The following is a 15,682-nucleotide window of genomic DNA, read 5'->3' as shown; positions in this document are numbered from 1 at the left end:
CAAAAGCGGTTACAGGGGTGTCGAGAACCTCCAAGACGCACCCTTTTTGGGTGGCAAGGCTTTCATCGATAAGATTGTCCTTCGACCCGGAATCGATGAGTGCAAGGAGGGACACTGGATTCCCGGGGAAGCATAGGGTAGCAGGGACCTGGAGGCGAGGACGAAGAGGTGGGGTAGTGGGTCTTGAGCTCGTCAGAATCCCCACTCCTACTGGCGAGCTTGGAGGCTGACAGTAACCACAGGAGGCAGGGTTATGAGAGATTCAGGAACCAGGCGGAGAAGGCAGGAACACAGGAACGAAGAGCAGGCTGGGATCCAGGAACCAGACAGATAAGGTAGGAACACAGGAGCGAAGAGCAGGCTGGGATCCAGGAACCAGGCAGACAAGGCAGGAACACAGGAACGAAGAGCAGGCTGGGATCCAGGAACCAGACAGATAAGGCAGGAACACAGGAGCGAAGAGCAGGCTGGGATCCAGGAACCAGGCAGACAAGGCAGGAACACAGGAACGAGGAGTAGGCTGGGATCCAGGAACCAGGCAGATAAGGCAGGAACACAGGAGCGAACAGCAGGCTGGGATCCAGAAACCAGGCAGACAAGGCAGGAACACAAGAGCAAAGAGTAGGCTAAAAGGGAACCAGGCAGTGTGCATAGCAAACAGCAACTGACAATCTGGTGGTGACCGAGAGGAAGGCAGGGGCTTATAACAAGGAGGCTGATGAGAAGGTAATTAGGGCCAGGTGAGTCAAATTAAGCAGGGGAGAGATCTATTGGCTGGAATGGGAGGAGAAGTACCTTCAGCCACCACTAGATGTCGCCAAAACCACCAGAGGGGAGGCCACAGAGAACAGCAGCTCAGGAGGAGCTCTTAACACACACGAAGATGCGTTCATCTCGTCACGTTTAGATCGGTCATCCCAACAAAATCATACAGTATGTTCTTCAGTATGTTCTTTGATGCTCGAGTTCTTTCATATATTACATCACTCCAAATCTTTATCAGCTACACTGGCAACCTGTCCCACTTCATACTCAATTTCAAGTTCTACTCTGTTCTCCTCCACTTTCTGTAGAGGTGCCCTGGGGGGTATTCCAGAAAGCGGGTTAAGTGATTAAACCAGGTAAGTTAACTCAGAATTAACGAAAACTCGGGGTTTTCCATTCCAGAAACCGAGATTAAAGAGAACCTGAGTCAGTTACTATAGCAACTTACGCTCTGAAGCTAACCTGCTCACTGGCAGGTTAGCTTAAACCTAATCCGGGGTTTCACACACTTTTCTCATGCAAACATGGCGTGTCCTTTTCTCCAGGATCCAGTTGATATGGAAGCGCAAATTATTCGCAGAGCTCTTCATCGCAAATGAGTAATTAGACCCAGATTAGACATACTTTCATTTCCCGATGAATTTCTCCGCGAACGTTACTGTTTTTCCTCGCAGTCAATTATATACCTAAACAATATTCTTAAGCCACACATTTCAAATATTACACATCGTGGATCAGCCCTCACGTCTTTGCAGACTTTATGCATTGCTCTCCGTTTTTTTGCCAATGGATCTTTTTTATACAATGTAGGAGACGCTGAACACATAGGCAAGGCAACTGTATGTCGGTCAGTCCGCAAAGTATGCCTAGCATTAAAACGGCTGTTGTACAATTTTGTGGTGTTCCCTGGGCATAAGCCTATAATGAACATCAAAGAGGAATTCCACAGAATTGCAGGTTTGTCTTTATTAACAAAGATTACAAAATGATCAAACAAATGGGAAGTAAAAGATAAATAGCTCTGCAACATTTAATATTTTAGGATTTCCAAGAGTCATTGGATGCATGGATGGAACCCACATTCCAATTAAAGCACCTGCCGAAAAATGAAGGGGATTATGTAAACAGAAAATCCTTCCACAGCATTAATATACAAGTAGTGACCAGCATAAATGTACTACTTTTTTTAAAAATAAAAGTCTAACATTTAATACATTACATAAACTTATTGTTCTCCTCCATTAAGATCAACATTATTACAAATGTTGAAGCCAAATGGCCAGGCTCTGTGCATCATGCAAGGATTTTTCGCGAGTCTGCACTATACAATAAATTTGATCAGGGTAAGCCTGTGGCACTTTTGCTATGGGTGGGATTCACATTCAGTGTATTGTTACATTGTTTCGGTTTAAAATCACTGCACCCCCTGTGTGCTTACAGGACAATACGACGGCCTCCTTGTTGCAGACAGAGGGTATCCCTGCATGCCATATGTGATGACGCCATACCCTGACCCTGAGCCTGGACCACAGTCACGCTACAACCTGGCCCTCTGCAGAACAAGAGCAAAGGTTGAAATGACAATCGGGATCCTCAAGGCCAGGTTTCAGTGCCTGCGGGGGCTCAGGGTCACCCCAGAGAGGGCATGTGACATTATAGTGGCATGTGTGGTATTGCACAACATTGCCACTATCAGAAGGGAGCAACATCCTGCCATACCCCAAATAAATGATGAGGAGGAACCTCATCTTAATGTACCTGAACACAGAAATGGTCGAATTGTCAGAAATTCAATCTGCAATCACTATTTCTCTGATTGATTATTTTTCACCATTTTCCTTACCCATCTGCCCTTTACAATATAAACTGAGGACAACTTAATTTCTGTTTATGATTTCTTTATTTCCTGAAAAAAAAAAAAATGCCAACAAGTTAATTTTCTTGTCCTTATTCTTGGTAAGAACATATATACACTCACAGCAACTACTCCCACCTTTAATTTATATTCCAGCAACTCAATTTCCAGTCTTGTCTGTTTTATTTGGAGTTTTATATGTTCCATCTGAAGATCACACTTTTCAATTTGTTTTTTTCAGGTGGACCTTGTATAAATCCTTTACAGCCAACTTGAAAGAAAGAGACAAAAATACCATGTTATGCTAAAATAAATAGCTTTGTGTTCTAAATATTTTAGATATTTATTGAGACATAAACATATTCTTACTGTTCCAAGCTGAGCTTTGGAGGTGGATGGTTCCTCATCAGATTCATGATCACCAATCACATTCTGTTATAGGACAGTCACACACATTACCATGTTTAATCAAATGAAATACCATGGTCAACATATTCAACATATGCAACGTATACTGTACCTCCATAGACCTTCCAGGATCCTCCCACTCTGAGGCAGCAGAGATTGTTTCATCATCATCCTGCAACAGGAATTTTGTTTTTTGTTTAACAGAAAGATATTTATACACATCAAGTAAGATTTAGGAACATTAAGATCACTTATCACAGGAGGCTCATTTGGTTGCACCACACCACCAATCACTGGGGAGATGGCATTAAAACATGTTTAGACTATCAATGCAGTTCTCACAGTTTATGAACTAGAAACTAATAAATGTAATGAACATGCCTTTAACATAAAGAGTTGTGTCCTGGGGGGTTGTTGGCTCAGATGAGCTCCCTCCAGTGATTCCATCAGTTATAGGCCTGCCACTGTTCTGTGACAGTGCAAGCTCCTCTGCCTGGGTGAAAGGCAGTGGTGGTGGCCCCCCTCCTGTTTTTCTTACTTCAGCCTTTTTCCTATTAGCTGCAAAACCATAATCAACTGTAGGGCATACCTAGCTTGATAAAAGTAAGAACATTAGGTAGCTATGTACAAGTCATACCACTTTGTACTATGTTTTTATATTTCATCTTCATTTGCTGCCATGTGCGTTTAATCCCACTTGGATTACACCTAGGTTAATAAAAAAAAAAAGTGTACAAATCAAGACAAATATTAAAATTATTTTTCCATATCCTTTCACTAAGTGAATTAGTTTTTTTTATTTAATTTTAACTCACGCATTAACTCGTTTCGCAATTTTTTGCGAAGCTGACTCCCTTTCCTTTGCTGCTGCTGCTGCTGTATTACTTTTATGCCGAAATATAATTTCATAATCTGCATACACAGACATTAACATTTCCTGCTCTATTGGTGTGAAATATGATGCCCTATGCTTTCCCTTATTCACATCCATGGTCAATCCCTTTTTCGGCGCTCAATTGAGAATGCCTGTTTATAGGTAACCGTGAACTCGCTTCTGCTGGGTTCAATCTACTCAGAATTGAGTAATCTAACTCTGATCAGCTGTTGAGGAACCGAAAACTCTGGCTATGACACGGTGAGATAAGTCAACTCGGAGTTCAGGGTTATGTTTGAAGTTTGTTAAACCCGCTTTCTGGAATACCCCCCTGGGAAACCAAGGTCCCTACACAGCATTGATAACCCCACCACTTAGTCTGGTCTTTTCCAACCAGCAGACTGAAAGACATAATATATCTTGTAAATAAATTCTTAAAGAATAAAGCAACACCTATCACATCACTGAAGATTAAAATTCCTTTATTTTCACAACAAGCGTAATTTCATAAATACAATTAATATGTTCTCTGTGTTTTTCAGATTTCCATGTTTCAAAAGTAAAGCGTAAGAAGAATTACTTATAATTAATAAAGAAAATATCATAAATATCATGTAAAATTGGAATGGGTTAATCTACTTTTATTCCCTCTATTAGCAACGGGAAGCACAGGGAAAACGTCGCTCATTAGCACTGATTGTCTACACCTGTACTAGTGTAGTCCATGTTAATTTTTGAGATGTGGGAGAAAGGGGGCAAATGGGTCTTCATACTAGGGTTGATCTAGTAATGCTTCCTTTGATAACTATGTTAAACTATGACTATTTTTATGAATATTTATAATTAGATTTTATATTTAACCAGATCTATATAATTAAACATCTAAACAACTATCCAGAACTTCCACATTTAGACATGATGTTTGTTAGTCGATACAGTGTAGCATTCTAGCTAGACGAATTCTGCTAACAATAATATATTTTAGTCTCAATTATTCTACTATAGTATCATTTTTAATCTTGTGGAACACCACTCCATCTGCTTGCTCTCTCCATTTCAACGTGATGTTCTGTTCCATCCCGAGCTCCTTTAGTTTCTGCTGGATCTGAAGAACACAAGATGATTTTATCAGGAATTCATTGTGATTGAGTGTAGAAATACACTGTTGAGATATTTTATTATGACCCCCAGCAATATCCAGATTAACCGGCTGGGAGTGAATCGATAAGGTCTTGGTAGGTCGTCACACTGAAGTGCATCCCACAGCTGCTGGAGGGTGCATGGGGGAGGATCCATAGAGCCAACACAACCATTGAGGCGGTCCCACAGATGCTGTGGAATTAGGAAGTCAGGGTAATTCTTGGTCTTGGTCTTAGCTCTTCTAACCAATGTGGGACATTTCTAGCCAATCAGCATGTATAGGTGTAGGTGATCTGCAAGGATGCCTTGGCTAACCCTTCTTGCAGAGGACGATTGTCTTTCTTCGTTCTTCACTGGACGGTTTGTCGATGGGTTCTGAGGTGGCTGATGAGTCCGATCCTGGCTGAGCAGACTTTGCCACAGTGTGGGCAGCTCAGTCCTTATTTCTCGATTTTCTGTCCCATCCTTAAGGAGAGACCTCCACGTGGCCCTCTCCTGCGCAAGCATTTCCCACCTGCCGCCCTCCATGTTGTAACCCTTGAGTGTCGACTTGAGGAGAAGGATCAATTCATACCCAAATTGGTTGGGAGTGCCTTTCACATCTTATATAACCACCTAGCCAGCTCACCAAACGAGACTTCCTTCATAAGCTATGTGCAGTATAAACACCAAAAAATCCAGAGTATGAATCATTGGAGAATGAAGCAGCAAGAACCTTGAGAGTAGAAAATAAGACCTACCTTCTCCAGTAATGCTGCCTGCACTACAGGATCGTTCACGTCCTGATCTGACCGAACCTTGAACTTCAGGATCTGCTTCTGGCCTGTTATAACTATTCACATACAGAAACAGATACAAATGAAGCTGATATTATGAAGAATTATGAAAATAAGACAGGAAGCAACTTTAACTCACTTCCATGACAGAAGAAAGGTTTGAGGTCCGAGCACCGAGCATCACCGGCCTGAAAATTAGATAAATAACCACAGTCTTTAAGTGATAATGAATTATCAGGTTGTCCAGACTTCCAGGTGATGTTGGCCAGGTTGGTCTGGTCTAGCCACTTCCAGGTGGTCCTAAACAGATCGATCCAAGTCATCCACGTGAATAATATACCTAGGAGGGAATTTTCAGTTGGATCTCTTATGATGGCCAGGTCAGTGTAGTGCAGCCTGCAGTAGCTCTGAGCGTCAAACCAGGTCTTACTGGTAGAGATGTAGACGTACTTGCCGCTACCAGTTTTTGTCCCTGTGAAATTAGAAAACACAAAACATGTAATTATCTAAAAAAATATTTAAATACATATCTGATCACGCTGGCATTTCTAAATGCTGTAAAAACATTAGAGATTTTTCTGAATCAACAAGTTTAAAGTTGTGTGTTTGGTTTAGAGATATTCAGACAGGAGTGAAATCTTAGTCAGCATTGTGGACGCTGAGGGTTCACTTACCATCATAACACAAAAATGGCCATGACAATGCACAGGCTGCATCCCCCCAAGTACCAGAGTCATCCATAAACCCACACTCTTCCTGGTATTGCTTATTGTCTGGTTCACCATTAGCCCACTTGTTCACGGTTCCTGGTGGCCCATTACTGCTGGACCAGCGCCAGTCGTGCAATTCTTTGTGAAGTCCAAACCAGGCATCAGAACTGAACTGTTGTTTCAGAGCTTCGTTCTGAAGTTTGAGCATGTCGGCGTCACTTTCGATGGTAGCCAGGTCGGTGTACGTGGCTCTGCAGTAAGTCTGCGAGTCGTTCCACGTTTTGCTCTGCTGTATCAAGTAGTATTTACGGAGGACGAGGGGGGCCGCTCCTGTGGACCAGATTTAGATTTAAAATAAAAGTTAAAACACCTGAATGAAACATCTGATCGTATGAATACGTGACAAAATATTAACAACACCCATCCTTCTATAACTCTATCCATCTACACTGACCAGGCATAACATTCTGAGCACTGACAGGTGCAGTGAATAACACTGATTATTTCTTGATCGGCACCTGTTAGTGGGTGAAATATATTAAGTGTGAACATTTTATCCTCAAAGTTGATGTTATAAGCAGGAAAAATTTACGAGCACGAGCATTTGAGTGAGTTCAAAAAGTGAATTAAATGCAAGTATCAAAAGTGGTCCAAGGAAGGAACAGTGGTAAACCGGTGACAGGGTCATGATGCCCGTGTGGTTCAATCCAACAGACGAGTTACTGTAGCTCAAATTGCTAAAGAAGTAAATGCTAGTTCTGATAGAAAGGTGTCAGAATACACAGGGCATCTCAGTTTGTTGGCTGCATAGCCGCAGACCAGTGAGGGTGCCCAAATTCCCCAGGTCACAATCAAATCAAGCCTCTGTGGGATGTGCTAGACAAACAAGTCCAATCCATGGAGGCCCCACCTCACAACTTACAGGTGTTAAAGGTTCTGCTGCTAACATCTTGGTGCCAGATACCACAGCACACCTTCAGGGGTCTAGTGGAGTCCATGCCTCGACAGGTCAGGGCTGTATTTAATGTTATGCCTGATCAGTGTATAATTCCATCCATATGTCATCCACATATTTATAACTCTGTTTGGTATGTGTGTTCATTATATTCTGCTCAGCAAAGCTTTGGCGTTATCTGGCGTCACTGAAAGTAACTGCACAAGTTTAACCTGAAATAGTTCAACCAATAGATTTCCCCCTATCTTCACCTCATCACATAGCATTTAAAAGCCTCTGGGGGTTTCTCTTCACTCCTCACCAGATCGTCCATTGAGGCTATTCCCCACAGAGATCAGCTCTCTTCATTCCTGAAAACCAAACATACTTATTTTTTCTTGTACGCCAAGCTTCTTCCCCTCACCTGGATCTCCTGTTCCATGCTTCCATACTCCCTTTCAGTCTCCATTGTTCCCACACTTCCTTCGTTGCACCTCCTATGTTATTCCTGCCCTAAGTCTTTTGATTTTGTTGTTCTTAATGAACCTTTTAAAATCGACCTTTGAGTCCTTAATGTGGTGTTCGCTTTGTGGTTCCAAAAAAACCTCTTATTGGCTTATTGCCACTCCTAACTATGTTAAATTTCATACACATAAATGTTAAACATCTCCATCTATTACTGCATTTATCAATTCACATGTCCCATCATTCACACATTTTTAACTATATCTAATACATCGTGTTTTTTTTTTTTTTTTTTACTTTTTTCCAGCTACCCACATTATGCAATCTGGTCCCACTGTGGCTTACAAAATAACATAACATAAAGCTTTCACAAGAGGGCGGTCACGTAAAAGTTTTGTGTTTTTGTGCCAGTTAAAACTTTTTTTTTTTGTTTTTTTTTTATTATTATTCTCCGGGACAGATATGGTTTTAGGTACCATTTATTTACTTTTGAGCAGTTCTTTTGATCTTACAGGGAACCAGAACTGGAAAATACTCTCTTGAGTAAAATGTTTCTATATACCTGTACTATAAATATGGATTAAGCAGGAATGCTACTGCAATATGCTAATCTTCTCTGCACAGACACATTGTCAATGAGTTTATATTTTACTGGATGGATGACTACTGAAAGGATTCTGAAAGCGAACTTCTGTTTCCACACAAGGACTAAATAATTGTGTTGATGCAGACCATATCATGAGTGTAACATTGGGATTATCTTGATGGTAACTCCTTCTGGTAAGGCTGCTAAATCTTTGAAAAACCAAAGGCCATCAGCTTACTTTGGTCAACCAACTTAGAAAACCTTGGATTTTACCTGAAAAAAGGACATTTGTAAATGTTGTGGTGATAGTGGGGAGCCTGTCTTGACAGACGCTCAACTGATCAAAAACGTCCTGGGCAGTGTGTCCACTCCACAGGTGAGTCACTGCACTACACTGATGGGCAACTTCCCTTTTAAATCAATCTTATCTGTGTCTACTCCAGCAGGACGGCGCGCTGGCCAGTCGCCCCACCCATTCAGTGCAGGCACATCTCCCTGATCTACAATGCTATGACAGGTGGCCATTTGCCCAGACTGTAGCAACCAATCAAATTAGCAAAAAACAAGTTTTATAAGTAACATCTGTGTCAATATGTGAAAAACAGATTTCATAAGTGGGTCAGAGTGACCCTTACCTCACAGACAAATGAGCAAGCAGGTTAGGATTAGGTGACAGACAATGCAGTCCTCATTCTAATACATTAATCTAATACATCTATCCATTCATCCACCCATCCGTAATGGCTTCCTTCCAAAATGTTATTTATATGGTCATTTTTCCAATCATAACCCATTTTTATTACCAACAGAGCCCAACACACAGTCATCATATTTGTAATCATGTAGTTATACTGTTAGAACAGCAAGAGATCTTAAAGAAATCATGGCGTTCAGATCGTCTACTCCACTGCTATGAATTTAAGAGAAAAAAAAAACTGAGCACATGGGAAGAAACTCATCACACACATCACACACATACAAATAAGTAACTGTCTAGTTTATTACAGAGAAGACGAGTTCAAGCAGAACCAAGTCAATGGTTAGGGGTGTTGGGGTTGTTTAACATTCAGAGGGGAAACAGAACCTGTTGGAACAGGTTGTGTGGTTAAATACTACACTTAAAAATATTACACTTACCTGTGAGAAACAGGAGGATGATCAGCAACTTCTTCATCACCTCTTTGTTACTAGAGAATTGAAGAACTGTAGTTCTCCTGGCAGTTCCACCTGAAATAAGTATCTTTTTTACTTTTTTTTATCAGCTAGGAAGGGAAGCTTAAAGAGGGTGAATCTTTAGTTCAGGTTGATTTGCTGACTAAAGTAAAGAAAACACAGACGTTCATCTGCCTCTTTATTTTCTTACTTTATTAACTTTATTTGCTAGGTTAATAAGTTGCTTTGGTGATTTGTTTAAACACTTTGCATTGTGGCTTTTTCGCAAGGCAGAAAATCTTAAAACTCTGGTTCTCAAAAGATGGTATACCGGCACTGTTGGTACTTCAACTGCTTCCAGGTGGGTCTCAAAATTCCTTGGAGAATTTGCCAATTTTTTTTGAAAAAGTAGAGACAGTCAAAATAAGACAATGGTAATATAAGTAACTTTATTCTGAACAGGTGAGGTCATCAAGAGTGAATTTAAAAGGAGCGTCCACCACAGACTAAGTCTTTACAAGCAAGGATGGTTCATGGTTCACCACTTTGAGCCAAACCTTTTCTGTGAATCGTTAGTCAGTTCAAAGACAATGTTTCTCAGTGCAAGTTGCAAACAATTTAGGTCTTTCACCATCTACAGGTCAATACTGTCTTTGGCCTTGTTTAGCGGCCCAACAGTAGCAACTCGGTAGTAATGGGGCTTAATTTAGTGACCTTCTGAACACTAGTTCAGTACCTTTGCCAATTACCATTGCTCATAAAATTTACCAGGTAGAAAGAAGTAAAGAAGTAACAGGTAGGGGTGTTCCAGTAATTTTGATGGTTTAAGCCCCAACATTCCAGTAAGGTTGATGGTTTAAGCCCCAACACTTAATAAATAAAAGAATTATACAACGATGTCTGTGATAAATGGGTCAAAAGAGATGAGTTAATGCCATGTAATGGAAGTAGTGCAGTGTTTATGTAGTGTTTATAAAGAATGTTAAAATTGAGCCTCTTATATATTGGTCCTTTCTATGTTCCAAGAGACACACTAATACAACAAATATGTTACATATTTGAACATAGAACATAATGTTAAGTGCTTTTACATTGATTATTTTTTTTGTGAGAGCAGGAGTACGTGTACCACAAATGCGTACAGGTAAGATCACTGATGACAATTACAAAGAAATGCTATAGCATGTATAATATTTTCCATGAAGCCACTGGTTGGTAGCATAGTGGCATGCTTTTGTATGTGCATGCATTTGCGAGTGTGAGTGAACTTGTGAGAATGTGTATGCAGTTATTCTCCTATAAGAAGGTGGAAGTTTTGGTTACATTTTTTAATTCATTAATAATCAGAATAGGTGCTGAATTATTTATCAGTCTGACTAATGTCTACATTCCAGAATAGTTCAGTACAAAATATGCAGCCAGCTACATATTCAGTAAAAAAAAAAATCAAATTGTCATCAACTTAACTCGGTGGCTGGCAGGAGGGTGGGTAAAGGCTGGTTTTATGAGTTTTGTTTGAAATCCGATGTCATGCTGAAAATGTTGACATGAATGATACAACTTTTTATGCAATTTATGCATGTGTTGGTCAAAAAGCTACTGTGTGTTGGTGACTTATATACAGTTTATATATAAAGAGTGCTTAATGAAGTTTTAAAAATGCATCATATTCAAGTGTTTTTGTTTCTTTAGCCAATTAAAAATTTAATTGAATGCACAGTATTTTAATTACATGTACCAAACTAAAATGACTGGTAAATTGGTAGATTGGTAAGGAGTAACAATTTACTTTTAAGTAAAACAAATAATTGAGTCGGAAAATTTGGAAACTTTAAGTTGACTTAAGTTCAAGTTAACCATAAATTTAAGCTGCATTAATGCAAACTATTGATTTGAAAACTGGCTGAAAGAAATTGTGTTAATCTAACTTTTAAACTTAATAAAACTTAATTCATTTACATGTTACCAACTGAAGTAAGTTTTTTAAGTTGGTCCAACAATTCTTTAATAAATGTATCACAGTAATGTGGTGGAGTAAAAGTAAAAGTTGCTGAAAAATTTTACACTCGAATAAAGTACAGATACTTCAAAAAATATTTAAGTATTATTAATTCAAGTATTTTTATTATACTTAAATATTTAAGTATTATATATATTCATTGTCTGAAGCTGCATGAGCGACGGACGTCTATAAAAAGCAGCTTGTTACAGCGTCTCTCGCTTACGGTCACACCACCCTGAGAACACCCGATCTCGGAAGCTAAGCAGCGTCGGGCCTAGTTAGTACTTCGATGGGAGACCGCCTGGGAGTACCAGGTGCTGGAAGCTTTAATACTGTAAATATTAATGAATGACTTTTAACTGCGCAAATTTTCAAACGTTTCCTTGGATTGCATTTATTACTAGCTTAAAAAACTAATTTAAATCTTTACCATTTTACTGACTTCATAATTTCATAAATTCATATGTGGAGTTCATCATTCCCATCTAGTGGTGCAAGAAATACATTACATCTTGTTGAATAGATACAGATTTGTGACTTTATTATTATTATTTTATTTTTATAATTATTAATTGTTGTTGTGTTTGTTGTTATTTTTTGAAACTCCTCATGTTTTAAAGTGTAAAAGCATAAACAGCACTGTCTATAAAGATGAATCCTCTTGTGCTTATAGACTAGTTGGTTTGCAGTGTTATTTTTAAGCTTCTACTGGTGTGAATATGTGAAAACAAAACAAAACATGACATTAGAGAAACTGCTTGGAAGAACGTCTAGGACTGACTGTAGTCCTCTCTAAAGCTACCTGAGCAGTGTTGGCCCAGCTAACACAGAACGTTCCCGTAACGTTAGATTTTGGTTCCCCTATGGTTATTTTTAGGGAACCATCCCATAACGTTATGGTAACGTTCTATTTTCGTAAAAAAATCAGCGCTGTTCCCGGAACGTTCCGGGAACTATGAAACCTAACGTTCTCTCATGGTTTTATGAAAACTAACAGAGAACGTTATCTAAAAGTTCCCTTAAGGTTTTCTTTCTTATGTGTTTAAAGTAACGTTCCAGTAACGTTCCCGGAAGGTTTTCTTAAGATCTTTAAAGTTTTTTAGTAGGAACTTACCAAAAAGCAGCCTTTCCCAGCTAGCACAATCATCTGGCCCAGTTCCCACTTTTCTATCGGCACAGTCGGCCGAGTGTCAGCATCGGCCAGAATCAGTGTAGCCAGATCCGGCCCAGTTGTTACCACAGCTGGGTTTGGCTGGTGCTTGTAGAAACGCGTGCGCGCCGACGCTGGTTGTCCAGCTGTGGCCCAGCGTCCAGTCTCTGATTCAGCGCCGGCGGAACGAGCGTCACCATAGCAACAGTGCGACGCGAGCCGTTGAAAAAGAGGAATCGTTCGTTCGTGTGAGGTAAATAAACGTTTAATCTTAACAACTTTTTACTAAGCAAAAAGTAAGCAGAAAGTCTTTTAATGAGTTTTATATTAAGATAGAGAGTAATTTGGAAATGAAACTGTTAGGTAATGTTATCTAGTGAGTTTCAGGTTAACTGGTAGTCTGAACTGAAACACTTCAGGTAACGTTAGCTAAAAGGCTAACAGTTTCTAGCATTAGACAACAGCTGCAAAATAATTAAAGTTCATTGAATACTGTGGATAATGTAAACTTAAAAGCTACAATAAGCAACAAGAACAACAACAACAATAATAGTAATACAATAATAAGCAACAGACGACCTACCATCTCTGACTACATCCACAAGGTGGACCAACAAAGCAGGTGTGTATAATTTAAGAGTGGACAGTGAGTGGACACGGTATTTGAAAACTCCAGCAGCGATGCTGTCTGATCCACTCATACCAGCACAACACAAACTAGGCACACCACCACCACGTCAGTGTCACTGCAGTGCTGAGAATGATCCACCACCTAAATAATACCTGCTCTGAGGTGGTCATGTGGAGGTCCTGACTATTGAAGAATAAGGTAAAAGGGGGCTAACAAAGTATGCAGAGTAACTGATGGACGACAGTGGAACTGTAGAGCTACAAAGTGCACCTATAGATAGATAACTTTATTAATCCCATAGGGAAAGTCAGTAAATGGTTAGTAAACTATATGGTTAGTGGAGCTGATAGAAAAAGAGTATACATACAAGGAGGTGGTTTTAATGTTATGGCTGATCGTATATAATTTTATAACCCAAAGATTGTCCCTTGTATTTTTTGTAGATATTCAAGTGTCCACCACCATCACTGAGCCACATTTGCTTATTCACCTCTCATACATGAGTAAAAACTATGAACACTACTCTGCAGCATCTAACAGCCGGTGTAGATCATCAGCCAAGGTCACAAGATCCAGCAAGAAGGTTCTGGGTTCGATCCCCAGGTGGGGCGGTCTGGGTCATTTCTGTGTTGTTTGCATGTTCTCCCCATGTCCGCGTAGGTTTCATCCGGGTGCTCCGGCTCCCTCCCACAGTCCAAAGACATGCAAGTGAGGTGAATTGGAGACACTAAATTGTTCATGACTGTGTTTGATATAACCTTGAGAACTGATGAATCTTGTGTTATGAGTAACTACCGTTCCTGTCATGAATGTAACCAAAGTGTAAAAACATGAGGTTAAAATCCTAATAAACAAACAAACAGTACTTCTTTATATTGTATATATATATACAGTGTATCACAAAAGTGAGTACACCCCTCACATTTCTGCAAATATTTCATTATAGCTTTTCATGGGACAACACTATAGACATGAAACTTGGATATAACTTAGAGTAGTCAGTGTACAGCTTGTATAGCAGTGTAGATTTACTGTCTTCTGAAAATAACTCAACACACAGCCATTAATGTCTAAATAGCTGCAACATAAGTGAGTACACCCCACAGTGAACATGTCCAAATTGTGCCCAAATGTGTCGTTGTCCCTCCCTGGTGTCATGTGTCAAGGTCCCAGGTGTAAATGGGGAGCAGGGCTGTTAAATTTGGTGTTTTGGGTACAATTCTCTCATACTGGCCACTGGATATTCAACATGGCACCTCATGGCAAAGAACTCTCTGAGGATGTGAGAAATAGAATTGTTGCTCTCCACAAAGATGGCCTGGGCTATAAGAAGATTGCTAACACCCTGAAACTGAGCTACAGCATGGTGGCCAAAATCATACAGCGGTTTTCCAGGACATGTTCCACTCTGAACAGGTTTTGCCAGGGTCGACCAAAGAAGTTGAGTCCACGTGTTCGGCGTCATATCCAGAGGTTGGCTTTAAAAAATAGACACATGAGTGCTGCCAGCATTGCTGCAGAGGTTGAAGACGTGGGAGGTCAGCCTGTCAGTGCTCAGACCATACGCCGCACACTGCATCAACTCGGTCTGCATGGTCGTCATCCCAGAAGGAAGCTGACGCACAAGAAAGCCCGCAAACAGTTTGCTGAAGACAAGCAGTCCAAGAACATGGATTACTGGAATGCCCTGTGGTCTGACGAGACCAAGATAAACTTGTTTGGCTCAGATGGTGTCCAGCATGTGTGGCGGCGCCCTGGTGAGAAGTACCAAGACAACTGTATCTTGCCTACAGTCACGCATGGTGGTGGTAGCATCATGGTCTTGGGCTGCATGAGTGTTGCTGGCACTGGGGAGCTGCAGTTCATTGAGGGAAACATGAATTCCAACATGTACTGTGACATTCTGAAACAGAGCATGATCCCCTCCCTTCGAAAACTGGGCCTCATGGCAGTTTTCCAACAGGATAACGACCCCAAACACAACCTCCAAGATGACAACTGCCTTGCTGAGGAAGCTGAAGGTAAAGGTGATGGACTAAACCCAATTGAGCACCTGTGGCGCATCCTCAAGTGGAAGGTGGAGGAGTTCAAGGTGTCTAACATCCACCAGCTCCGTCATGTCATCATGGAGGAGTGGAAGAGGATTCCAGTAGCAACCTGTGCAGCTCTGGTGAATTCCATGCCCAGGAGGGTTAAGGCAGTGCTGGATAATAATGGTGGTCACACAAAATATT

General features: G+C 40.6%; 1 protein-coding gene, 1 long non-coding RNA gene and 2 pseudogenes across 3 annotated transcripts; 2 read left to right on the top strand and 2 right to left on the bottom strand.

Annotated features, from left to right (window-relative positions):
- The first annotated feature begins 1,289 nt into the window (after nt 1-1,289).
- Nucleotides 1,290-2,611, top strand: LOC134326658 (putative nuclease HARBI1; annotated as a pseudogene).
- A 137-nt stretch (nt 2,612-2,748) lies between these two features.
- On the bottom strand, nt 2,749-3,217 carry LOC134326663 (uncharacterized). Its single transcript, XR_010014554.1, has 3 exons — nt 3,141-3,217; nt 2,990-3,052; nt 2,749-2,891 (listed from the first exon to the last, which is right to left on the bottom strand). It is a non-coding gene; the product is annotated as an uncharacterized LOC134326663 (long non-coding RNA).
- A 1,220-nt stretch (nt 3,218-4,437) lies between these two features.
- On the bottom strand, nt 4,438-13,183 carry LOC134326659 (putative C-type lectin domain family 20 member A). 2 transcript variants are annotated; one of them, XM_063008842.1, is made up of 6 exons: nt 12,782-13,183; nt 9,651-9,740; nt 6,493-6,858; nt 5,958-6,290; nt 5,783-5,874; nt 4,438-5,007 (listed from the first exon to the last, which is right to left on the bottom strand). In XM_063008842.1, exons 2-6 carry the CDS (start codon nt 9,685-9,687, stop codon nt 4,894-4,896), a joined length of 942 nt encoding a protein of 313 aa, XP_062864912.1. In that variant the 5' UTR covers nt 9,688-9,740; nt 12,782-13,183; the 3' UTR covers nt 4,438-4,893. The 2 variants fall into 2 exon arrangements, with proteins under 2 accessions (XP_062864912.1, XP_062864911.1); XM_063008841.1 differs by lacking the exon at nt 12,782-13,183 and having other exon boundaries at nt 9,651-10,455.
- LOC134327218 (5S ribosomal RNA) lies at nt 11,885-11,993 on the top strand (annotated as a pseudogene).
- Nucleotides 13,184-15,682: the final 2,499 nt, after the last annotated feature.

The sequence above is a fragment of the Trichomycterus rosablanca genome, chromosome 14, assembly GCF_030014385.1.
Source record: "Trichomycterus rosablanca isolate fTriRos1 chromosome 14, fTriRos1.hap1, whole genome shotgun sequence".
Lineage (NCBI taxonomy): Eukaryota > Metazoa > Chordata > Actinopteri > Siluriformes > Trichomycteridae > Trichomycterus > Trichomycterus rosablanca.
Note: the sequence above shows the minus strand (reverse complement) of the source record. Positions and strands in the feature narration are given on the sequence as shown.

Coding starts and splice junctions, on each gene's coding strand:
- LOC134326659 (XM_063008842.1), bottom strand. CDS start 9,687: ATGAAGAAGTTGCTGATCATCCTCCTGTTTCTCACAG. Junction 6,859..9,650: donor CATCCTCCTGTTTCTCACAG/GTAAGTGTAATA, acceptor TCTGGTCCACAG/GAGCGGCCCCCCTCGTCCTC. Junction 6,291..6,492: donor GCCATTTTTGTGTTATGATG/GTAAGTGAACCC, acceptor CTAATTTCACAG/GGACAAAAACTGGTAGCGGC.